At 47.8% G+C, this 26,675-nt stretch overlaps 1 protein-coding gene across 7 annotated transcripts in view; it reads left to right on the top strand.

The window, feature by feature from the left end:
* Positions 1-26,675, top strand: part of LOC147904875 (Pyridine nucleotide-disulfide oxidoreductase family protein) — a 133,953-nt gene that overhangs the window by 52,803 nt on the left and 54,475 nt on the right. For all 7 annotated transcript variants that reach the window (XM_087388955.1, XM_087388950.1, XM_087388945.1 and 4 more), the window contains 2 exons: positions 23,858-23,967; positions 24,075-24,148. In XM_087388955.1, the coding sequence (XP_087245081.1) occupies positions 23,858-23,967; positions 24,075-24,148 (184 nt within the window). The remainder of the gene's footprint in view (positions 1-23,857; positions 23,968-24,074; positions 24,149-26,675) is intronic.

The following is a 26,675-nucleotide window of genomic DNA, read 5'->3' as shown; positions in this document are numbered from 1 at the left end:
ACTAGCACCACTATCAAAGAAACAGGCATGAGCAACATAACAAACTGTCATGCAAGCATCATGAATGCTGTGATTATAGTGACAAGTAACAAGAAAAGCCCAATGCTGATCATGTGCAAAATTAGATGACTCATGTCTGTCATTTGGACTAGGAGCACTAGAAAGTGCAAGACCTGACTCCCACTTCCTCTTTTCAGATGCAATGCGCTTTTTGCACTTAGTGATGTCATGGCTAGGTTTCCTGCAGAAAAACTTCTGGTACATCACCTCATGCTGGTGCTTCTCATGCTCTTGTATTGAGAAATTTAGGAGGTGAAAGTGGGCTCCTGAGCTCCCCGTCCTGCTGCTCCCTACTGCCCTCTGTCCTGCACCCCTCTCCCCTCCCTCCCAGCCCTTCCCTTCCCCTCCCTCCTCCTCTCCCTGCCAGCCCCTCCTCCCAGGCTGCTGCCCCCTCACCCGCTGCTGCCTCTCCCGCTCCCTTCCCTCCCTCTCCCGCTGCTGTCCCCCCCGCTACCTCTCCCGCTTCCCTCCCTCCCTCTCTTGCTGCCTACCTCTCCCTCCCTACCCCGCCCCCTTCCCCTCCCCTTGCTGCTTTCCCTGCCTCTCCCTACCCCCCCGCTGCCCCTCCCTCCTTAACCCCCTGCTCCCCCTACCCCGCTCCCCCTACCCGCCCCTCCCTACCTACCCCGCTGCCCTCTGCCCTCCTCTCCCTACCCCCCCGCTGCCCCTCCCCTGCCCCTACCCCCCGCTCCCCCTACCCCGCCTCCCTTCCCTTCCCCTGCCCCTACCCTCTGCCCCTCCCTCTGCCCCTTTCTCAGCCTTTGCTTCACCACCTCCCTCCCTCCACAACCCCCCCCCCCCCCTGTTCACGGAACAAGAGAGAGATTTTCTCTCTCTGGTAGCAGGATTGTCGGACGGACAAAGCATCTTCGTGTTTGTGTCGGCCATTCTACCTTGATTGATGAATGGGTTCCCATTCAGCCAATCCTCGACCGCTTCCACCGGCTGCAAAAACAATTACCTTTTCCAAAGACGAGCTTCAGCAGCTGAAGATAGACTGAGAGCAGGAGTATGCCACCTCACTCTTTGCTCGCATCCACGGTTCCCACCCCTCCAGGCTACAGGCTAGGGATTGGATGCTTTTGGCTTTACTTGGAGACCTCGCAAGGCACCTCACCGATAATCGTCTGCTCGGACGAGGGTTCTTCTAGGTGGTATTTGATTCTCCAGAGTCAGCATGTTCAGTACTCATGGCTAGTCCTTTGGCATTGAGCTCCAAGAGGATCTTTTTGACACCCTTCACTTTGGGTTTCGATCTAGTAGAAGAAGATAGCAGGGTTACCTCACTTTTCGTTAGGTTCCCCGGCCTTCCTCAGGTCTACCATCGACTCTTACCGTCCATAGGAGCTACTTTTGGGTTGGTCACAGAGATCCCCCCCCCCCCCCCGGCATGCCCTCTTCAACGGCAGAGGCTGTCAGATCGGACGGGGTGCCACGAGTCAGGGTCATCATCTTTGACCCTGATATTACAGATGATCACATTATGCTTCAACGACCAGATGGTTCCTTTTTTCAACAGAGAGTCGAGGTTGCTAGGAGACAGGATCAATGCAGGATTTGCAGGACCCTTGGGCACTTCGCCAGGGTTTGCCCAAGGAAGAAGAAAAAGCCCAAACGGTTTATTCCGCCTTCTCCTCCTACGTCTACACGCGCTACTAGAGCCCCCCTTCTTGCCTAGGACCTTCGGAACCAGCCCCTAGATGTGGACCCTCTTCTTCAGCGTGCACAGTACGATTAGTACCCCGTTGGATGCCTGTGAGGGTTGCTGATACTCCGCCACCTCTACGAGGCACCTTGGACCATTCTTAGTTACAGGCAGGTGATATTCCTGCAGGCGTAGATGTGGTTGCCCTAGTCCCTCCACCTGCTCATCAGGAGGGGCAACCCATTTCTTCAGGTCGTATCACTGATGTTCCTGATCAGCCCCCTCCCTGTGTTAGTCACACTTCACCTCTTGATAGAGGTAAGGGGTTTTTTCTCCTTCTCCCTCGGGTACAGGGATTCTTCGCACTCCTATGCCAGTTCCCTTCTACAGGAACTCTTTTGCAGTACTGGCAGATTTGGCAGAGTTTGAGACAGAGGAGGAGTTTTTACCCTCTACCTTGGGGGAGTAGGGTATTGGGATTCCATTGGACATGGTTTCCCCCTCTGCTGGAGTGGGTTTTTTTTCACTAGTTGATTTCCCTCCGCTTGATAGGAGGACTCTTTCATAGGAGAGGATTTTCTCCACCACCAGGTCAGGTAGGGCCTTTCACTTGGCTTCCTCCTCCCATCGATGAGGATCATTAGTGGGAACGTTCAGGGCCTCGGTGGTATACCTCATTGCTGCCATAGGCAGCTGATTCGTAACGAGCCCCATCCAAGTGTTTCAGGTGGCCCCATTGATATCCTAATGCTCCAAGAGCATAAGCTGGATGGTAGAGATTGTGCCAAGTCAGGTAAGCTTCTTTCTGGCCATACTTTTTGGTCACCTGCCTTGGGCACCAGGGGAGGCATTTGCATTTCTATCTCTTCTTCGATGCTCCCCTTGCTCATTGGACACGGAGTCATAGTCCCCTCTAGAGCATAGTGGGTTATTTTGATGACTGATGGACGTAAGGTTGGCTTCCTTAACCTTTATGCCTACCAACTTGAGAGGGGATCGTGTCCTCCTTTGGAAGGAGTTGCTCTCTTGGTCACATATTGCAAATTCTTGGATTATTGGGGGCGATTTCAACATGGTTGAGATGCCTTCAGGCAAAAGAGGGGGTAGGGAAGGTGGCATTTACTCCCTGGAGAGAGCAGCATGGGACGCCTTCCTTTTTCAGTTTGGTGGCAGAGATGTTTGGTATGATGATGCTTTTCACACTCATTCAGTGTCTCTTCTGTTTTCTTGGTCGAAAAGGAGAGTAAGGATGCCTATCCACGCACGGATTGACAAATTTTATGTGGATGATTGGGCACTGGACAGAGGTGGGACAATATGCATCAACGCTGGGGTGTCCACTTCAGATCATTTTCCGGTTGTTTTAGTGGTTTCAAAGCCTCAGGCGAGAGGCCGCTCTGCCAGTGTCAGGATTCCAGATGCCTTCTACGCAGAGGAAGGCCTCACATAGGCAGCGCTACGGATTTGGGTTTCTCACCTGCAGGGTGGGTAGTCGTCCCCGTCAGATGTGGCTGCAGCCCTCACTGACATTAGCAGCTTTTATCATTCTATTACTAGTATTAGGAGAGATGAGATTCGCAAGAGAGAGATTGCCATTCGACAGCAGCTGGCAGCTCTTCAGAGAGAGGAGCAGAAACGGCCTACAGATGCTTGGATTCAAGAGCGTCTTGCTACAGCAAGGGCTCATCAGCGGACACTTTTAGATCAGAGAACAAAGTATGCCTTTCACGCCAGAGAGTCTTTTTGGACGCAGGTCGGAGGTTGAGTCAACAAGCAGTTCTTCTCTACTCTCAGCCCTAGACATAGAGAGAGTGTAGACATAGAGAGAGTGTTTCTTAGCTTGTTGACTCAGACGGGATACTTCATACACATCCAGATGCCGTCATACAGATTGCTTTAGACTACTATGCCTCCCTTCTGACTGCAGATCGTGATTCACAGGCCAGAGATGATGCTAGACAGGTTATTTGGCAGCATATTCGTATGTTGGTGGATAGAGGTATGAGAGCCTCACATGATGCACGCTTCACCAACATAGAGTTCAGGACCGCTCTTACTGCTCTTCATAAGGATAGTTGTCTAGGGTCAGATGGACTTACACCTTCTTCTTTTTTTATTTTTTGGGATCAGATTGGGGATTACATCACCTCAGCCCTGCAGGGCGTTTGGGACTCAGGTGAGATGGCGGACTCACTCTCAGAGGGTCTCATTCATCTTATCCCAAAAGGAGGTTGCAGAATTTTAGTGTCTCAGTGGAGACCGATCACCTTACTGGGCACTTTGTATAAGATCTTGGCAAAAGCCATCAGCTTGCGATTGTAGCCCATCCTACCAGATCTTATACATGACACACAAACAGGCTTTGTCCATGGCAAAAGCATTTTTGATAACATATTCTCATTTTGGGAGGCTTCTGAGTGGGCTATGCATGAGGGCCATAGACTGGCAATTCTACTCCTGGATTTTGAAAAAGCATATGACAGGGTAGATTGGGGTTTTCTAGAGGGAACCCTTCTTCACTTTGGATTTTCAGATTTGTGGATTAGAGGGGTTTTTGCTCTTTATAGGTCAGCCCATAGCCAGGTACTCATTAGTGGAGTCAGGGGAGACACGTTTCATTGGTGGAGTCAGGGGAGACACGTTTCAAATATCCTGATCAGTCCGATAGGGATGCCCTCTAGCCCCCTTTCTATTCTTATTTGTGGCTGAAGCTATGAGCCTCTATATTAGAGCTCAAGCTGATATTTGTGGGCTGAGACTTCGGGCTGAGACTTCCGTTGAGACAGGAAGAGGAGTTGCTGGACAGTGAGCTGGCAGATGACACGGCTATTTTTGTGGATACCACTCCACAGACACTCACCTCTTTCATGACAGCCTTGGATTTATTTTGCATTGTAGTAGGGGCTCACATTAACTGGAACAAATCCAATGGTTTTTGGATTAGTGATGAGGACACTCCAGATTGGGGTGCTGATATTGGTGTCACTTGGATTTAGAGGGGTGTTTCCATCAGGTATCTTGGATGCCAAGTTGGGGTGAGCATTTCTCCAGCATAGCAGTTCACTCCCGTGTTGGAGCGCATCAGGAGGAAACTTCTATTTTGGAGTTTGGCCAAACTTGACGTTGCATCTAGAGTGGTGGTAGTAAACCAGGTATTGTTGGCTATAGCCTAGTTTGTTTGCTCTTGTTGGTGCCGATCTACAAGCAATATCACTCAGCTCAAGAGACCTATCAATAATTTTTTGTGGAGTGGATTAGACGGCACTTTAGATGTGATAGCCAGTGTGGCTTGGGAGACTCTTATTCTACCCACTGAGGAAGGGGGCCTCAATATTATTGATCCAAACTTGCAGTGTAGAGCCTTGCTCTGCAAGATGGTGGTCAGAGATTTGATGCCTGGTCAGGAGCCTTGGAAGGTTTTTTTCTTACGCAGTATATAGACATGCACACCTTCTCAGGGAGGAGATTGGATGGACAGCCCTAGATGGATGGATGGATACATACCATTTGCCTATTTCTGAGTCCACCTAGTTGGGGGCTTTTTCGAGGACAAGTATCCCTCTGCAGGTTATAGCCTTGCGGGATGCACATGATGATACCCTTGTTTTTCAAGTTCATGCAGGAGGCAGACTCCACATATCTTCAGAGGACATTCTTTTGGAGGCTCCTTTTCAGCCTATCAGGATTGCAGGATACATGGAGATGGGTAGAGGCCCTGTTCTCTTGGCTATTGGATCTTGGAGGCTTTGGTTGTATGGAGGTTCCCCTATTAGATCCTTGCAGTGGGATCCAGGGGAATGGGAGTGGATAGTTGTAGGGCACCGAGAGAAGAGCATCCCCTTCTTTCGTTACACGGTGAGAAATGCCAAGAGATTCCAGCTCAGTTGTAGCGGCTGGAGGCCCTCTAGAGCTCCTTATTGGGATACTTTTCAGATTTCTGCAGGGACGCAGAAAAACTCTTAGAGGAGATTTTAGAAATCCCTCAGGAATAGGAAAGTCACGTTATTCATCTGGCTTACTATTCAGAGGGATTGTAGTGAACCTGTGGAGATCCAGGTTCGGGGTTGACCCTACATGTCCTCGATGCCACTCAGCAGTTGAGTCAGTACATCACTGCCTTTGGGAGTGCACTCAGGCAAGGATGGTTTGGAAGGGTGTTGCTAGGATACTTTGCACTTTTCATAGAGCACCCTTCTTCATGACCTGAGGATTAGTTGCTTGGTTGTCACTCACTGGTCCATAGGCTTTCTTCGAGGCACATGACACGGACACAACTTTCTTTGTTCGATGACATCTTGTGGAGTCATGCTCCCTCCGGGATGTTCCGTTTACTCCATTCAGAGCTCCCCATGCTTTTGTAGACACTTCTTGGGAGATTCTGGCTAGTATCAGAGCATGGCATATTTGGAGAGCCAGATGTACAGAGGCTTTGGAGGACTCCCAGGTTGACCCTTCTCAAACTATGGCTAGTATCTGGGCAGATACTATACACACTTTGATGGCCATTTGGGTGAACATATAGAGAACCTCCAGGACTGCTATTGCTAGGAGGGTTGCTTTTCTCAGAGTCTGGAAGGATTGTCCTTTCTTCTTTAACTCTCCTTCAGGGATGAGGTGGCATTTTCAGCCGCCACCTGGGATTTTTGTTTGCTCATTCTGAGCTGTTTTTCCTCATGCTTGACATGATGTACTCCCACACTTGAGCTTGCTCTGCGGTTTTAATTCATACTTGATGAAGTACTTTTCTTGAAAAGAACAAGTTAGGGCCCAAGGGCCTATGAAGGGCAGCCCCTTGGCCCTCATTTCTCATCCACCTACAAGGACCTAGCCTTCAGCCAACAACAGTTCTAAAGGTCAGGATCAGCGCAGGCGAGTCTGCAGCAGTCCAGCAGCCTCTTCTATGTCCTCCTCAGTTAGTCCTCAACCCGGTTCAGTCCGCTATAGCAGCAGATAGGGACTGCATTACAACAGCCCTCAGTTCCAGCCCTTCAGTGAAGGTTTCCCCTCTATACACTACAGTTTCCATTTGTAGTGAGGGTTTATGCCCTTCATACAATTCTTATTTTTTCATTGTATTGAGCCCTATTGGGCAGATAGATATTCAGTTGATTATTTTCCCTCTTTGGAGGATCCTTTTATATTCCTCCCTCAGAGTCTCACACTTCGACATGTGTTTCAGTGCATATTTCATATTACTTCAGTTATTGGAGTAGAAGAAGAAGAAGAAGAAATTTTAAACGTCAGGCCACAAGGCAGGACCCTCATGGGATCATCAAGCATTGATCCAACTCAATACACCCAACGACAGAGAGTGAGTTAGGCTTTCTACCTACTACATTGTTATCAAAGCTTTAGATTCTCTTTCCTGAGATAGGGAGGTTCAGTTAAGGCACAACCACTATTTTATGGTACAGGGGAAGAGAAAGTGGAGACGGGAAGAGACGAGCTTAAATACCATTGTGCCAAGAGAAAAACAAGAGAGTTTAAGGTGATGATGAGGTTTTAGAGTATTCATGAAGAGTATACATATCAAGAGTATACCTGCATCTTCTTCATGAGATGAAATGTCTTTAGCATAATAGGAAAGATTATGCATGAGGTCATAGCTTTCTGGTCTATTTCTTAAGGAAGAGTTGCCATGTGGCAAGAGAAGCTAGAGTGGAGGTGACTGGGAGAGCGTGGTGAGCAAATGGTGCCACATGGCAAGCAAGGAGGCACCCTCCCTAATAGTGAATCATGGGTTTTTGAAATTTAGGGAGGAACGGAGTGGTATTGATGTCGCACGTGCATGTCTTGGAGACTCTAGCTGTGTGGTGGTTCCCCTATTAGGTTCTTGCAGTGGGACCTAGGGGAGTGGGAATGGATTAATGAGGTGCACCGAGAGAAGAGCTTTCCCTTCTTTCACTACACAGTTAGAAATGCCCGGAGGTTTCAACTCAGCAGTAGAGGTTGGAGGCCCTCCAAAGCGCCACATTGGGATAGTTTTCAGATTTTCGCAGCTGTGCAGAAGAACTTTTGGCGTAGGCTCTAGAAATCCTCAGGAATGGAAAGATCACTCTTTTCTTTTGGCTTTCTATTCATGGAGGGATTGCAGTGAACCTGTGGAGATCTAGGTTTGGGGCTGATCCTACTTGTTCTCATTGTCACATGGCAGTTGAGTCAGTACAGCCTTGCCTTTGGGAGTGCAGACAGGCAAGGACGATCTAGAAAGGTGTTGCTAGGATTTTCAGCATCTTTCATACATCACCTTTCTATATGACCTGGGGTTCAGTGGCTTGGTTATCTCTTACTGGCTCACAGGTGTTTTTCGAGGGACATGATCCAGATCCAACTTTCATTGTACGGCGACACTCAGTGGAGTCTTGTTCCCTTCAGGATGTTCCCCCCACTCCTTTCAGAGCTGCTCATGCCTCAGTAGACATGTCTTTGGAGATTTTGGCTAGCATTGCAGCTTGGCATATTTGGAGAGCCAGGTGTAGAGAGGCGATGAAGGGTATCCAGGTTCACCCTTCCCAGACTATCGCCAGTATTTGGACTAACACAGTACACACTCTGATGGCCATTTGGGCGAGCATGCAGGGATCCTCTAGAGCAGCCACTGCCAGGAGAGTTGTTTTTTTCAGAGTTTGGAGGGGATCTCCTTTCTTCTCTGAGTTTCCTTCAGGGTTGAGATGGCATTTTCAGCCTCCGCCTTGGTTCTTTATTAGCTCACTTTGAGCTGTATTTCCCTCATGCATTGCATGATGTACTCCCACATTTGAGCTTACTCTCGCGGTTTTCATTCTGCAACAAAGGGTTACTTTTTACTTAGGCTAAACTTAGGCTAAAGTTAGTAGAAAGGCCTTTATTGGCTTGTAAGTGTTTTTTCCTTTTTTTTAGGGGATACCATAAGTTGCCACGTGGCATCCTAGGAGGTAATCCCATAAGCAATATTGCTTTGTACTACCCTGGGCCATACCTATATAAGGGCTCTAGTTGTACTTGAAAATTCATTCATAACTTGTACTTCATTACTGAAATAGAATATACAGCAAGAGTTCAATACTCAGCTGAATTCTAAAAAGGATTGACTTCCTCTTGTCCTTGTGCAGCCCCTCACAAGTCTTTGTTGAAGATCCAGCCCATGATCTTCCTCTCCTACCCTTTTCCTAAACATAAGGTACTACATGGAAACGAAGGCATCAAGCTGTCAAATATGTCAGGGGCATCAACAACGGGCTGTTTTTGACAGTCCAGCAAAGGCATAGTGGAAGATTCATCAAACACAACATCTTGACTGACAAAACACTTGCCCGTGCGGGGCTGATATAACTTATAGCCCTTGTTTTTACAGCTTTATCATCCAACTCAGTGCGTGTCTGTGAAGGCGCATGAGCATAAGCTAAGAATCCGAAAGTCCTCATGTGGGAAATGTGAGGCTTGCGACCCGTCCAAGTCTCATAAGGTGTGATAGTTTGCAATGCCTTTGTAGGACATCTATTCAAGATGTAATTTGCACACATGACCACATCCAACCACAACTTATTAGGCAAATGTTTGCCTTTCAACATGCGTCTGGCCATTTCCGTCACTAATCTATTCTTCCGCTCAGCCATGGGATTTTGTTGAGAAGTATAAGGCACCGTGCATCGATGATTGATGCCACGGGAAGCCAAAAAAACCGCAAACTTTTTCGACATGTATTCACCCTCCTTGTCTGTATTAAGGTGAGCACTATGCAGCCCACCAGCCAAGGCAATAAAGTGCTTGAAGCATGAAGAAACTTCAGATTTGGATTTCAATGTGAAAATCCAGGTGTACCTGATGAAGTCATCAATAAAAGTGACAAAATAGTAGAACCCCCCAAGGGCTGCAACCCTCATGGGTCCACAAACATCACTATGAACCAGATAAAGCTTAGGTGAAGCACCAACTCTCCCATCCTTGGGAAATGTGGCACGGTGCATCTTACCAAGTAAGCATGGTTCACAAACATGTTTTGTAGGCATATGCAGTTTGGCTTGATCAACAACCATATCCTCCTTATATAACTTCACCAGGGCTCCAAAATTGAGGTGTCCCAACCTCTCATGCCACAGATGAGTATCTGCCATGGTAGAATCAAGAGCAAAAGCATGTGCATCGCAAGTGCAGCATCATCATCCAAACTCTGTCATACGCATCAAGTCTATAAAGACCTCTAGTCAATGTGCCAGTCAAGACTATGGTAAAGGCATGTGTAGCATTATACATTGAACACCATGGTTTCCCTCGTTCGACGCACGGAGCGTCCCGTATGTTCCGTACTGTTCCATACGACACGTACGTTTAAAAAAAAATAAAAAATAATTATTGTAAAATAATGGGTGCGTTTGTTTGTTTTGGATGGCTGGTTTTGTTATTGGTGGTGGTTCTGCCAAACTGATTTTGGGCCTCCTAGATGGCAAGGCTCCATATATACCCCCTCTCCTCTCACTATGATCTCACTTTATGCATCTACCTTCGACTTCGAGTCTCTACTATCCCGTCTCCATCTCCAACAAGTGACGAGGCTCAAGCTGCATCAAGCATCTTCATCTCTCTCCCTCTTTATCTCCATCAAGCACCTATATAACATGTTTGTACAAGTTTTAAAGCTTGTACAAGTACCTATTCCAAAACTCTAAAATCTCTGTCTTTTTTTTGGGTATCGAACGTACACCTAATATTTTTTAGTTCGTTTAGTACCGCACTAATATCGAACGGTACGTATCGAACGTGATTGTACGTGTCAACCATGCTGCACACCTAACACCATAAAAAAGAACTTGAAAGCCACATGTAGCATTGGCTGAAATAGAAATAAGGTTCTTACGAATGCCTGGAACATAAAGCACATGCTCTAGAGTAACAGAGGAACTTGCTCAATACCTTTCACGGTATATGATGTATTATTGGCACATGTGACACTGTCCCCCTGTATGCTCTAATGAGCTGGATAACTTCCAGCTAGAAGTGATGTGCTTGCTAGCACCACTATCAAAGAACCAGGCATCATGAACATCTGAAACTACCATACAAGCATCATGAACATCAGGATTATACTGACATGTAACCAAGAAAGCCCAATGCTGGTCTTGTGCAAAATTAGTGGACTCATGTCGATCTTCTGCACTAGAAGAACCAGATACTGCAAGACCAAACTCTTTCTTCTTCTTTTCAGATTGCCATGCGCTTCCTGCATTCAGAAATATCATGCCCAGGTTTCCTGCAATAATTACATCTCTTCTTCTTTTTGTTATCCCCTGAAGAAGAGACACCATGTGAATGATCAGCATGGGAATGAGAAGGTTTTCCAGCTGAAGCCTTGCCTTTACCTTTGTGTTTGTGATGGGCAGCAAATGCTTGATCACTAGCCATAGAAGCATTGCGATTCGCACGACTTTGCTCCTCCTGAAGAAGAGGAGCAACCAGCTGGTCAAATGAGAAGTGATTGGCATCACCCCTGCAACAAATGTCAATGTAGTAGCAAAGCCTTGATATGAATCAGGCAACCCATCAAGGGTATTAGAAACAAGTTGAGAATCAGGCATAATCTCATCAATGTTGGCCAACTGCTCTTTCAAATCCTTAACATTAGTGAGATAGGCATCCATGTTACCACCCTCTTCAAGCTTCAAATCTTTCAACTGCTTGCGAAGATAGGCAACCCTCGCCTCATTCCACGCCTGATACAAAGCTGCAAGCTGATCCCATGCTTGCTTAGCTGTCTTGGAAGACCGGATATGAGGGATAATAACCCGTTTCATTGCAAGAGCAATATCACGACCATCCCACTGAATCTGCTCATGTGTAGGAGGCAAAACACCTGTAGCAGGAGGTGCAGGTGTTGTGGAAGTAACATTAGAACCATCACATGAAGACCCATCACCTGAAGAAGAACCAGAGGCAATAGGTGCAGTACCAGAAGTGGTAGTGCGTGTAGGCCTGACCTCAGAACCTGAAACAATATGCCATAGATTCTTGGCAACCAAAACATGTCCCATCATGTATGACCACATGGGATGATTGGTGCCATCAAGCTTGTCATCAGCCCCAAGCATACCAAAAAGATCATCCTTGTGGCTAGCCAATTGATGCAAATGGAGAGCAAATACTACAACTAACAAAGGGAATGCAAGTGACTGCACAAGCCTCAAGGCTTTCAACTGCAAATGTATAGCAATCCCAAAGGCTGAAAATGAAGACATGTTTCACAAGGCAAACTGTTCAGCATTGTACGGCTGTCCGTACTGCAACAACAGAATAATAAATGCAGCAAAAAACTGTCAAAAACTGTCTGTACAGCTGGCACGAGCCCCGAGGTGAACTGAAATGCTGGAAAAGCCTGTTGCAATTCTGTACAGGTCGGTATGGACCACACGCATGAAATGAGATGCAGAAAATGCCACCGTACAGCTTTGTACGGATGCCGTACTGCAGTAAATGCAGCAGTGACTGCTGCTGTCAGTCAGTACAGCTCCGTGCGGAGCCTTAAATGCCTCCGTACAGCCTTAACTGCATCTGCCAGTTTCCGTACACAGCCTTAAAGCACAGTACACAGTCCGTACAATGTTCAAGGCACCTGTTAGCGTCCGTACCGGTATAAATGCGCATGTCACTCGTCCGTACTGCAGTAAAGAAGCATGTCTACAATCTGTATTGCAGTTAATGACACTAGCAGCAAACTGTACACTGACAGCAGTCTGTACACCACACGTGTGAAAGTTGAAGGCTCAAATGCACTGAAAATGGAAAGCCAAATGTTGACAGATCACTTGTGGCAGTCGAAAAATGCAACAGCAGCCTGAAAGAAGTGATTTTTGGCGAAAGAACTGTACGAAACAGCATTTAATGCCCACACGTGTGACAAAAAGCTTCCGTACAGCTCCAGAAGACTACCAAACAGCTCCAAAGATGAGTACAAAGCTCGGGGAGGCTGGCAATGGCTGGAGGGTTGAACCCTAACCTACTCTGATACCATTGTTGGCTATGGCAGACAATGGAAACTTAGAAAAAGAGTGATAGAAGGCCAAAAACGAGCTGCTGTATTGAAAATGCTGCAAGTACAAGTGAGGAGGCTCAAGGGAGAGCCAACATAACAAAACCCTAGGGCTAACTGCCCTAATTGGACTAAGTGTCCTAACTGACCTAGATGGTACATGAACTAACTGTACCAATAGTCCTGACTGACTATAACTAGGCCTACAAGGCACATACCAGGGAATAAGTGGCATCTATGGATAGCCCATAGGATGGCCTAAAAATTTTATCGTTAGTATGCAAGATAGGTGGGGCTTTCCTCCCTCCTTCCACTATTGCAAAGGGATCTTTCCCAGTGGAAGTATGCATAGTATTGTTATAAGCAAACTCTAGTAAGGTCAATACTGCTCCCATTGTGTTAGAAAAGTGGACGTCTCTCACACCGAGGGGATTACAGGCGGAAGTCTTCACTATGGAATCAATGCTTTATCTAGTGTGTGTACTTCACAACATTCATGTACGTGTGCAGACTAGCAAATAACAATGTTGAGAGAGAAATATAGAAGCAACACTTTATATTTCCGTCCGTCCACAAGCTGGACAAGATACAATACCAAAAGGTTCAATGCCTAGCACCTCTAGACCTCTGAGTCCGTGTGCTCCACTGAGCGTATGTAGACTCTCTGTCCAAAGGATCCCTCCACCTTGCTGTCTGGAAACAAGCCTAGGTGGGCAGCACCTACTAGCTTAGTCTGTAGCTCTTCTAGGTCTCCTTCACCCTCTAGGAATAGGCCTAAGGAAGCCCTAAGTGCTGCTCCTATCTGCTTTGTATTGGCTGCGCCAGGTTATGTGGTATGAAGCCCCAAGGGCCTGCTCAAAAAACCGAGCAGGAGAGGGGGATCTGGACGACCCAATCAGCCCCTCCCTGACCGACTCTCCTGCCTCAAGAACCGCCCCAAAGGGTCACACAAAGCAAGGGCCTTTGGCCCACACTTCCATGCAGGGCCCAGCCTTGTACTCAGCCTATAAATAGGCCTGGTTGGCTAGCTATACCCAGCCCAACCAGTCTGTCTAAACAGGTTGACCTGCCCCCACCATAGCCTCTTCCTGAAACAGGCCGGTTTCGCCACGTGGCACTGCTCCATACAGAACCGTGCCCTGCTGATGTCATCTGCCAGCTCATCGCTTCTGTTCCAGCCTTGTTTTCATGCGCAGATCTGCTTCGAGCCAATCCCAGACAGCCATGTGGCCTTTCCAAGATCTTGCTGTCCTCCATGGTGTCTTCCATCTACTAGGTTCTCTCTTTGGCTTGTTGCCCACATGGCAGCCCATGTGCTGCCCATGTGGCAGCCCCATACTTTTCTTCTCTCTCTCATCCACGCCCCCGATGCACACCTCATTTGGGGCCTCGAGGTGACCATTCATATTGCAACACCCCCTCTCACCGACCCACAATGGCCCAACACCAATACGTTGATGACGATACTCCAGTACCTCCCTTGTCGTAGCCCTTTGGAAAGGTCCGATGTTGAAATAGTCCTCCTCTGGCGTTTCAACCAGTGGCTCCTGCTCTGCCAGGTCCAGTTCCAATTTCGCACATCAGTCTGGTACACAGGTTCATCTTTGGCAGCACCTGATGGCACTACTACCATCAGTCACAAACCTGCCTCTGAACTCGAACTCTGTAGGTATCAGCATCCTCCACTTGTCCCCCTCATGATGGGTGAACAGCCTGACGTCCTCCGCTTTCAGGGTTTGTTTCAACCCGTCCTTGGTTTGCAACCAAACACCATACTTGAGACATCATATCCCAGGCACAAGTCGAGTTTACCTGGACCACCAAGCTCCAACTGTGGTCTTGTGTTATTGTCTCTTTCTAAGTCGCATTCACCATCTGACTCTGAGTCTTTAAGTCTTGTCAAAGAATCCCTCTCTGCTTCAGCAACACCAGCCAAGCACCCAGATGATTCCAGGCACTTGGCACTGTCCATCACCTTCACAAAGGATCTTGACTTTTCTTCTGACTATTCGTCAATATCCTGATAGTAACTCTGGGGTCCATGTATTTGATCTCAGCAGCACACAGAGTGTGTTGAGAGATCACGCTCAACATCATGTGATCATATGTGCATAGCACTAACCCAATAGAGTGCTATAAAGGAAAGGGTTAGATGCCCTAACCCTAACCCTAAATGGACTTGTATATATTCTACATTTTCAACTAAATCTAGTGTACAGTTAGTCATTTGTGGTGTGCTCTCTAGCTGTGCCCTCTCTCTCAAGGCTGCCTTCTCCTCTCCTGTGGCTCCGCCCCCTCCTCTCCGCCCGCTGTTGCAGCTCGTGCAGCTCTGCTCCGTCCTCTCCTAGCCTCCTGCTCTACCCCTCTGCTGTAGCTCCCTAGCCTCGCCACTTCCCTAGTCTCTCCGCTGCGCTCTCCTAGCCTCGCCGCTCCCCTAGCCTCTCCATTCCCCTAGCCTCGCCGCCCACCTAGCCTCCCCCCTTCCCTAGCCGCTCCGCTCAGCCTCCTCCCCTCCTGCTCCGCCCCTGCAGCTCCCCCCGCCTCCTGCAGCGCCGCCTCCTCCCCTCCTGCTCCGCCTCTGCTGCCCCTCTTGTCCCGCCTCTCCTACCTCTCCTACTCTGCCTCCTCCCTTCTTGCTCCGCCCCTCCTGCTTCGCCTGCTTCTGCTCCCCTGCCGGTTGCAGCTCCTTGCTGCCTCGCCTCCTGTTTGCTGCAGCTCCCCCCACTCCACTCCAGCCATGTGTTGTTGCTCCCCCCGCCTGCTGCAGCTCCCTCTCGCCTGCTGCAGCTCCCTCTGCTGCACCCCCCCTCCCCTTCTACTCCGCCGCCTCCACTCCAGCCACCCGCCACCCTTCAACTCCCCGCCATCCTCCCCTCGTGACCCCTCAGCTACTCCCGCTACTCCCTCTACCCCTAAGCCACCCCCGCCTGCTCTCCAGTTACCCCCCCTTCCCTACTAGCCCCCCCGCCACCCCTCAGCCTCTTTTCAATCCCCCTGGGGGTACCTCCCATCATGGGGAGGGAGCTCATGCTCATGCTCCCGCTCCCGCTCCTGCACTAAGACATGCACCAAACACGGGTCAATCAAACGAAATGGAAAAAGGTGGCAAGGATACAGATAAAGCCACCAAGAAAAAACAAACACAGCTGAAACTCGAAGATGTGAACACACGATACAACCATAGTGGACTTGGAGTGGACATCAAAGCAAAGGCGGGGCCCACTTCCGCCTTAGCTTCAGCCATAGCCTCAGCATCAGCTTCAGTCTCAGCTTCGGTCCTAGCCACATTAGCTACATCCTCATACTCAGCCTCAACTTCAGCCTCAGTGTCAGCTCTAGTTCCAGTTCCAGCTCCACTTCCGCCCACAGCCTCTACTGTTACAGCTATTGGCTCTGATATACCCCTACCCATGACATCGATTGTCCCATCCTCCCCTAGGATAGAGGGGTTGTCATGGATAGCATCTCTCCCTTCTTCTCCCGCTACAGTTCTCTCTCCGATTATCACACCTACTTTGGAGGGGTCATACACTGTTCCGCACTACTCGACCTTTCTCTCTTCTTTGCCTCTCAGTCAGCCCACACTCCCTCACCCTGCTGGGATCGCCTCATCATCCCCATACCGCATCCATCTTACCCAGTCATCACCCAGTCTCCAGTCTCTTGCTCACACCTTCAGGTCACATTCCTATCAGTTTTAGTTAGAGCACGGACGAGTTGATCCATCAGAGGCTTGGGAGTATTTGCTGATGGAGGTCCAGAGCATCCGAGAAAGCGAGAGGGAGTTATCACGCTTCGCACAGAAGTAGACATGTTTCACCCAGGAGCAGGCACGACTCATACAGGAGCAGTCTCAGGCTATCTGAGTCCAGGCTGATCTTATTTAGGGGCTCAGACAGGAGATCTCATAGCTCCGAAAGGAGGTCACTGCTGTACGTACAGTCCCAGGGAGCACCCCAATTGTGGAGGCACAGATTGCGAGCATGCAATCTGCCATCGAGGAGACGTCCAGATGGGTCGACGTAGCCAAACAGGAACTTGCAAGGGTAGCCATTTCGGCTACCCTCTTGGAGCAGCAACAGAGAGCCAGCAAGGCTCTCAACATCAGAGTACGTGGGATTCCCCACACTGAGGCTACCCCGATGGCAGATGCGCATGCCTTCGTGACCACTACCCTAGGGGCGACTGAGCACAGGATTGAGAGCATGGCGGGTTGGGAGGGACCCCAACCAAGAGCAGCCCCTTATTATTCCGGTTCCATGACGCCCAGGCATGGCTTTCTGCTTTATGTCGTAGGTCAGTCTTGCGAGACTAGCGAGCGATCTCCATGGACGAGAACCTCACTCCACTAGAGGTTGAGGAGAGCCGTTTCCTGCTGCAGCAGTGGGATCAGGCCTGCAAAGAGGAGAAGTGGGCAGTAGTACGAGATGGACGACTCCTTACAGGTCCCCGTCGGGCACCCACCTCTCCTCCCGCATAGGGGGACGGGGTCTATGAGACCCAGACATCCGAGATCCTATCCTGTACCATATGGAACTGTAATGGTATCTTATGGTCAGAACCAGGAAACTTCTCGGAATCCTATACAGGTCACGACATAGTCTTTTACACAGAGACACATCGGAGTCCAGAGCGCCCACTACCAGCAGTCAACGGGTATATATGGGAGTCTGCCTAGAGAGATGAGACGAGGGATACAAGAGGGGTTTGAGGATCAGGAGGAGTCGCAGTCCTTTATAGATCCACACTTTTGGGGACCATCTCAGTGGAGCAGAGAGATCCACAATCCAGGTTTCTCTGGATTTGGATCTGACACATGGATAGCCGACATTTGTTAATCGCAGTTTGCTACTTCCTCCCCGAGACCTCCCACTTTGCCAGAGATATTTGAGGGGAGGATGAGACATCCCCATTTGTTGCTTTGTATTAGTCCATCGTTGACTTCTCTAGCCGTGGGGAAGTCCTCTTAGCTAGGGACTTCAACGCGAGAACAGGCGCTCGTCAGGCACCACTCCTCGACTTCAGGGATGATTCCACTCTACTGCAAGACATTGACCTTGAGGAGGCAGGTATGCTACGAGTTTCGGCTGACAGACGAGGATTTCTCACTTCCTATGGGCAAGCCCTACTAGACCTCGGTAGGATGCATGATCTCATTATTTGGAATGGTCTTGATAGATGGCCCGCATTAGGTGGCTTCACTTGCTTTCCACATGGGGGAGGCTTCAGTGTTGTGGACTACATCATGGGATCCCCGCCTTCACATCTCGCATCACTGACTTTACTGTAGCACCTCTCCCTCTAGGGGCTGACCATACCTATCTTTTCTTTAGCATTTCTATCCCCCACCGCACAGCACTTTCTACCCCGCTGAGCTCTTACTCCACTTACCATGATATACGCTTTGATCGCGATCATTCACCTACTTACTCTGGCCGTCTATACATACTTCTCGCGTACATTGACTTTATACCCTTACTAGAAGACCGTGTTGCCCTAGTCACTCGCTCACTACACGAGGCCGCTCTTTACACCTTTTCCCACACCACCCGTCCTCCACCTCCTGGGACCGTACCCTGTAATAGCTGGTACGATGATGATAGTAATGCTTTATGCCGTCAGCTCAGATTCGAAACAAAAAACAGCCTTTCGGGCAAACCAGAGACGCTACGCGAGTACCGCCGTCTGGTACGCAGGAAGAAACTTGACTTCGTGCGTCGGAACGAGGAGGAGCTACTGAACATTGTGTTCAGTAACAACTCTAAGGACTTCTGGCAGAGATTTCTAGAGAGACGGTTCCCCCCCACCACTCACTGACACTCCGGTGTGGTCTGATTATGCATGCATGCTCTATGATATCCCAAATCAGCCAGTCCCTAACCTATCACATATGCCATGCTCCACATCTTGCACCCTCTTCACTAAGGGGGGGGGGGGGTAAAGGATGCCGTAATGAAACTTCATAATGGCCGAGCGAAGGATCATGAGGGACTATGCACTGAGTTCATTGCATATGGGATTAACCTCCTAGCCTCAATCTTAGCCAAGCTATTTAATGAAGCCGTTTGCTTGGGGTTTCCACACACTTGGACCATCAACACTATCTCACCCATCCACAAGGCAGGAGATCCCTTGAACCTAGAGAACTACAGGACCATCATGATTGGACATGTCATGTCCAAGATTTATGCATTAGTACTTGATTCTGAGGTCAGCAGATTTGCGGAGTGTGGAGGACTCAGAGCAACGGAACAAGCCGGTTTCAGGCGGGATCGTGGGACCATGGACCACATTTTCACACTCAGATCTATCATCGAGGAGGCGAGGGCATGGAAGCAGAGGATTTACTGTTGCTTTGTGGACTTTCACAAGGCATTTGACACCGTTCCGAGAGCCCGTCTCATACAACACCTACAGGGTATGGGTTACGACCAGGAGGAGATCATTTGGGCTGTCATGGCACTTTATGAGCGAGTTTCAGGCAAAGTCCGGACATGATCTGGATGGACAGACGAGATCATGAGCACTATCGGGATCAAACAAGGATGCCCATTATCACCTACCTTGTTTGGCCTCTACATCGACGAGCGCAAGACAATGATGCAGGCACAGGGTGGGGTAGGCTGCTGTGACATGAAGTTGGGGGTAATAAACTTCACGCATCTCTTCACTTCCTACTGCTTTTGAACTGAGTGACAAAGATATTTATCATTGAGAAAGGGACATTAAAAAGGAGCTTTTATGCCAAGATACCACACCATGCTCTCTTCTACAACGCCAACAGTTGCGCCAGCCAAACGGGTCCCAGCCAACGCAAGCTCTACGACTTTAATCCGTCTTGACGACCTCAGTGATCTCCTTCGCCGTCGTCGATTCCGTCGCTATTCCGAGCTCCATCGACTCACAGATCTTTTCTGCAATCCAAGGTTCTCCAACCTTGGAAAAAGACATGTGGCAAGAACCTTATCCCAGGGTGACCACACACCCTTGGGCCTTGGTCATCAAGATGCCACATTACCTTATCTGGTTAAGTTAACCCGGGTACCATAACCCCGGTTAGCAAGTGGATAGGGTTGGTTAAGAGTCTTGAGATACATCATAGGTACAATACAGTTTGGGATAGAATATAGAGAAAGTCATCAAAGATTGCATGGATATTGTGACAGTGACTATGCCGGAGATCATGAGACAAGAGATCGACACAAGGATATGCATTTTTTCTTGGTCAAGGTGCTACATCATGGTTGTCAAACAAATAGCCAACTGTTTCTTTGTCTTCGATTGAAGCATAATATAGAGCACTCACTACAGGTGCATGTGAGGCTATATGGCGCAGAAGACTATTGTTAGAAACAGATTACTTTGATGAGTCAAAGCCAACACATACTGTGATAATCAATCAGCTCAAGCATTGGTCAAGAATAGAGTATATCACTCCAGGACAAAGCACATTGATGTTAGAGAGCAATTCATCAGAGAAAGAGTGTTACTTGGTGACATCACATTGCAGCATTGTGATAGCAAAGAGAATGTTGTAGACATCTTTACCAAACCACTCGGTAAAGAGCTTTTTGAGAAACACCGACTAGCTCTTGGTTTGACGCAGAGGAAGGACATTCCTATTAAAGGGGTGTGATGGAATGTAATGTTCAGTCCTTCTTCGATTCCCCAGAATTATCATCTTGAGGGAAGGCCTACTTCATGATGTTGATCTTGAGGGAAGGCGTTGAGCGATCACGCTCAACATCATGTGATCATATGTGCATAGCACTAACCCAATAGAGTGCTATAAAGGAAAGGGTTAGATGTCCTAACCCAACCCTAACCCTAAATGGGTTCGTATATATTCTACATTTTCAACTAAATCTAGTGTACAGTTAGTCATTTGTGCTCTCTAGCTGTGCCCTCTCTTCTCATCTCCACTCTTCTCCTCTCCCCTCTTCATATTTTGTCAGAGTAGTCACCAAGAAAAGTTCTCCTATTGCCACATGAGCTAACTCGTGTGACTCTGTGCTTGCACCCTTCTTCTTCTTTCTCTTCTTTTTATTATCTTAATCTAAAAAGTCTACGTTGTCTTCAGTTTTGGCCTTGCCTTTGCGAGGATTACCCTTGCCCTTGCCTTTGCTCTTGTCCTAAGCTATCAGGGCCTTGTCATTCTTGTTCGTACCATTGTACTTCCTTTCCCAAGCTTCTTACTATAGCAGTAGTGGAACTAGCTCCTTGAAACTCATAGACGCCGCCCTGTGTCCTGCAGTCATTATAGTCACAAAACTACTATAGCTTTGGGGGAGCATTCCCAGCAATAGCCTTGCCATCCTAGTCGAGCTAATCCTTTGACCAACTGCCGCCAGTTGATGTCGCACCACCTTCATCTTGGTGATGTCTTGTACCGATTCCCCTTCATCCATAGTCATGCTGAATAGCGTTGTCTCGAGGTCCAAGATTTCTCGCCTCATTGTCGAGCTCGTACATATTCCTCAAAGTCATCCAGGCCTTGTAAGAAGTGTCTACCATCTGAAAATGCGGCATACTGCATTTGCCGTCGTACCCACAATGATACCCAAGGCTTCCACATCCCAGATATGCCATGCTCTCACTAAGACAAGGTCTACAGGCATTGTTAGCGTTGCCGAGGTTGATGTGGGTGGAGTAGTCACGGTGGCCTGATGTGGTTGGAGTAGTCACGGTGGTCTGAGGTATCAGCTGTCTCCACGTTGCAATCCCCCACAACTCCCTCAACACTAAGTGGCTTCGGACCTTTATCTTCCACAACGGGTAGTTGGTCCCGTGAAACTTGCCTGTCTCATCAAAGTATGGGATCTGGTATCATTGGCCGTCATAATGAACTGAAATAGAAAAAAGGTTTAGAGTGTCGTATAACTGTCTGAACATGAGCCTCCCATCTGGGTACAATCCTTTAAACTCCGTCAGCTAACTCCTTCGAGCAATGAATCGAGGTCCTCCTTCAACAAGGTCCTTGCCTTCAAACTCCAGTTCCCGAGAACTTCCGTCAGGGCTTTGATATTAGAAAAGTGGACCTCTCTCACACAGAGGTTATCCTATAGCGGAAGACTGATAGTTAGCCCAAGAATTACATGCGGAAGTGTTCACTATGGGATCATCTAGTGTGTGTACTTCACAACATCATGTACATGTGCAGACTAGCAAATAGACAATGCTCAGAGACAAATATAGAAGCAACACTTTATATTTCCATCCATCCACAAACTGGACGAGATACATTACCAAAAGGTTCTCATGCTAAATGCCTAGCACCTCTAGATCTCTGAGCCTGCGTGCTCCATTGAGCGTATGTACACTCTCTGTCCAAAGGATCCCTCTACCTTGCTGTTTGGAAACAAGCCTAGGTTGGCAGCACCTGGTATCTCAGTCTGCAGCTCTTCTAGATCTCCTTCACCCCCTGGGAATAGGCCCAAGGAAGCCCTAACTGCTGCTCTTGTCTGCTGTGTATTGGCTGCTCCAGCGACGTGGTATGAAGCCCCAAGGGCCATCTTTTATACGCCCAAAGGCCTGCTCAAAAAACCCACCAGGAGAGGGGGATCTGGCCGACCCAATCAGCCCCTCCCTAGCCGACTCTCCTGCCTCAAAAGCTGCCCCAAAGGGGCACACAAAACAAGGGCATGTCACGGTCGGGGATGTGAATTTCATGTGTAGCTAACCCCGTGGCTACTTCCGTGGTCACTTTGGCCAAGGGGACTGGCCTAGAGAAAGCACCCACTTCCTAGAAGTCCCTAGTCCAATTTTCAGTGCACCTACTAGGCCCAAATGCTAGGGGTTGAGGGGTCTAAATGTTAGGCCCAAGAGAAACCAATGTTTCACTAGTTTAGAGGGTTAGGATTTTAATGTGAGGGGCAAACCAATGTTTCATTGGTTTGGGTGGGTTAGAGCTTTAATGGGGGGCCACGTGGCAGCCCCTCATGCATGATGCATGTGACATCAGGCCAGTTGGCTTGACCAGGTCGGTTGGTCGGTCAACTGAGTGGCCTGATCTTTCAATGGCTGACTCAGCGGCAATAACCAGACCCTATATAAGGGGCATCAGCCCTCCATTCCTCCCATTCAGTCTTGGGCTTCCACACCAACAGTCCTGCCTCTCCCGTAAATCAGCCCTGCAATGCCATATGGATCGAACAGTACGGAACATACGGGACGTTCCGTACGCAATAGTAAGAAAGGGATTGCAGACATGCTGAAGCACCTTAGATATGCTGAGTTATTCCAGGTGGGGATTGCTGGAAGAGTTCTACAGCCTTTTCTAACACATATCAATTCGTACGGCAGTTCTTTTTCTGAGTAACATGCTGAATATACGTGATATTGATACTTAAACATCTCTTTGATTGGATTATGTCATCTTTATCATTACATTGTCAATAAACTCTCAAGTTGGTTTTTTTTGCCAGTAAGAATGATGCATGACAGTATGGGATACTAAATATATCGGCCTGCATTGTGCGTATGTTTCAATGATCTTATGCAATAACTGCCTATGTGTAGCAATCAAAAGGTCTAAATTGGGAGATATACGGTTTTTAATTAGCCCATGCTTTCTTCAGTGTTACTTTGCAGCAACTTTGCTAGGACTGAAGCCTTTTGTAATTTACAGTTATTTCATAGCTGTTCATACTTCTTCTCCCTATGTTTGGCAAAAGCTTCGTAGATTGATTGTGTTGATGGTTTCACAAGGAAGGTCAAGTGTTTGGATTATCCTTTGAACTGAATCCCCGTACAGTGCATCAATCAATGATAATGCAGAAAGGGGTAGATGTATAGAAGCATCTGTTGTGTAGCATGGTATTTTCTTGTGAAATTCAAGCATCGTATAGGATATCCAAGTTATGCAACGGATATGCGGCCTTGATCAAGCAGCCAATCCATGAGCAGTTCAAGGTTGTGGATTTTCTGGGGGAAGCACTTATCATTGGTTAGAGTGTTCAGCATTTTAAGGAATGCTGCTCAATTTTTTAGTTGTTCAGTGTTCATTGGTACACCTCAATAAATGCTGTTTGGTTTCAAGTATAAGAGGGTGTTTTTGTATACAGAATTCATGGCACATACACATGTAGATAGATGACTCACACTTTACCTTGCCACTCACACTTTGACCATAAGCATTTAAGCCATGACTGCAGGGGAATGTGGCAATTGATATTGCTAGAATACTATTGCGACCTGTGGAGGACTTGTTTACCACTGATATTGCAAGTCATGCACTGAGTGCTTTGCAAAGCAGCAATATTAAGTGAGTGACTTAATACCATCAGTCTCATTGGCTTCATATTGAAGTTTAGCTCATGCCACACATACATCCTTGAAATGTTATTTCACATCAGTTTTACGAATGTGCAGAAAGGTGTATCTAGTAGGGAGACGAGGACCTGCACAAATCGCCTGCACAGCAAAGGAATTGCGTGAATTGCTTGGTAAATTGTAAGGTTTTCCTGTTTGCTTTTCATTTTTGTGGTGAGTGATTTTGTGGCGGGAGATAAGGGGAGCATGGAATGAGAGGAACTAGCATGTCCAAAGTGAGCATGGCAGGGAAAGCTTCAGGAGATTGTATGTGAGGATTTTGATAACTGAAACTCTAAGATCTAGGCTTCAAAGGTGTTTGGAGAGCCCATGAAGCTCAGTGTTTTACCTGCTAAGATGTCTCTTATGATTACCAACAGCATAGCCTTGCTTGTCAATGATAAGTTGGGTGACATAAAGCTGGAGCTCACAGCCAAGCCCAAGCTTGCTTCTTCTTCTTATTCTTGAGCTCTCCTCTTATGTCTTTTTGTCACTGCTTTGCTTGCTGTCACCCTCCTCTTCTCCTTCTTGCTCTTTCTTCTCGTGCACTGTACGTTTTTATCCATGGATTTTTACAAAAGTAGTCATATGCACCCCTTAGCACCAACAATGGAGGATGGTTTTCTTGGGATCCAACAAGCAGAAGATGTATAAACTATTGATCAAATTAGAGACTATTACACAGCTAAGTATCCAAAAGTTTACGTACATACCAGTCTTTTGAATGAGACGTCTCTATGGCTGAGCTCGAACAGAGGTGGGTTATATATATGCATCACAGCCACCATCCACAATACTCAGGGGAAAAAGAACGTCAATGTGATGAACATTCTTTGTTTGAGAAATGGATTTATTGTTTTTCTCTTTGAGAAGTCGGAGATGGCAAAGGGTGTAGTGAAAAAAGGGGCCTGGACCATCCGAAATCAACCTTTATATGTGTCGACGTGGATCCGGAAGGTTCATAGCGGACATGCCTCCCCTGTTTGAAAGCCTCAATTTCGCTGGAATTCCCAGATCTTCTACCGACTTTTTCCTTGTAAGTACAGGTGCTGCTCTCTGTCAGATCAATTCTTAGGTAAAGTTCATCAATCTAGTGGCAATCCACAAGAATCTGTATTTATGGACCTACGGGCAATCCATAAGAATGTGTAATCATGGACCTGACCATTGATCCTCCAGGTGCTCTGATGTTAGAAGATGAAAAGGAGGGTGAAACCAGCCTCAACAACGTAAAGGGTGGTAGGATCCACACAAATACAGCATATATAGTAAATAGACAAGCAAATTTGCAACACACCACAAATCACAGGGGAGCTAGAGCGCTCCTACTCAGAAACAAAGACACCGATTGGCCTGGAATAGACACCCTGGCAAAAACCGCCACCTACAACAGGCTCCTGGATCAATTTCGATTTGCTCTAGCAGGCCCTAGATCACCTGGAACTGGCCCCTCTGGGTAAAAACAAATTTCCCTAGCAAGCCCTGGATCACTTGAAATTGGCCCCTGGGTAAAAACGAATTTCCCTGGCAGGCTCTGGATCACCTGAAACTGGCCCCTGGGTAAAAACGAATTTCCCTGGCAGGTCCTGGATCACCTGAAACTAGCCCTTGGGTAAAAACGAATTTCCTTGGCAGGCTCTAGAACCTCTTGGTAAAAAGCGATTTGACTCTAGCAGCACTTGGCAAGCTTTGGCAGCTCCAAACTGATGATCTAGCTCCTCTGGAATTGATTTGGCCAACTGCATCCAAAAGAAGGGCTCCCTCCGCCTTTTAAAGCCCTAGGCTCCAAAAAGCAGTGTTTTTTAATTGCACCACTCTTTTGGCCCCTAAAAGCAGTTTTTTAAGTGCACCACTCTTTTGGCCCCCCTGTTGCACACTTTGGCCCTAGGAATTAATTGCCTAGTAACTGGGCGCACATTCACTATTTACAAGGGCCCACTAGGAATTTTAATTCCCCAAGTCCCGCCCTATGGGCGGACCCTCGCATCCCAGAGGCTGAAGACAGTCATGCGTAAATTACGAGAGTCGCAAATCAAAAGTCCCAAAATTTCACGTCCTTGTGACATACCCCCCTCTTGAAAGAAGGCAAACGTCCTCGATTGCTTGCAAAGAAAACCAAGTGGAAACACTACAATGTTTGTTAGGCAAAAGACAAGCAAACATTCCACATACATGCATACACAAACAATATGCTCCCGATGATGTCCGATCCACCTCACGTATGGCCATCCCTAAGGACCCATTGCAGACTGTACTTCCGAGGGATAGTTCATGCATGCTTTACCCACCTATGGCCATCTCTTCAGACCCACACTAGTGGTACATCATGAACATCCGAGGTACCTGAGATATCAAATCCAAATCTGAGTGGACAGCCAACCATGCCGCCAACAGATCACCAACAATGCATATGCGATTTGTAGAGCTGCAGATAACAAACCCGTATAGCATTGCAAACCAAGCAACTAGTACACCCACTGTGACTAGTACACCACGTACATCGCGGCCAACGATGCATGACATAGACCACTTCCAGAAATTGCACATCCGGAACCAAGGTCTAGGGGAATCCATTCTCTTTTTGTCGAAACCACATGACAAAAAAGAGCATTCCCATCTTGTCGAATCCTCATGACAAGAATAACATGCGTATTTTACCGA

The sequence above is a fragment of the Dipteris shenzhenensis genome, chromosome 2, assembly GCF_047967505.1.
Source record: "Dipteris shenzhenensis isolate YYH24624 ecotype China chromosome 2, Dip_SZ_1.0, whole genome shotgun sequence".
Lineage (NCBI taxonomy): Eukaryota > Viridiplantae > Streptophyta > Polypodiopsida > Gleicheniales > Dipteridaceae > Dipteris > Dipteris shenzhenensis.
This window is presented reverse-complemented; position numbering and strand designations above follow the sequence as displayed.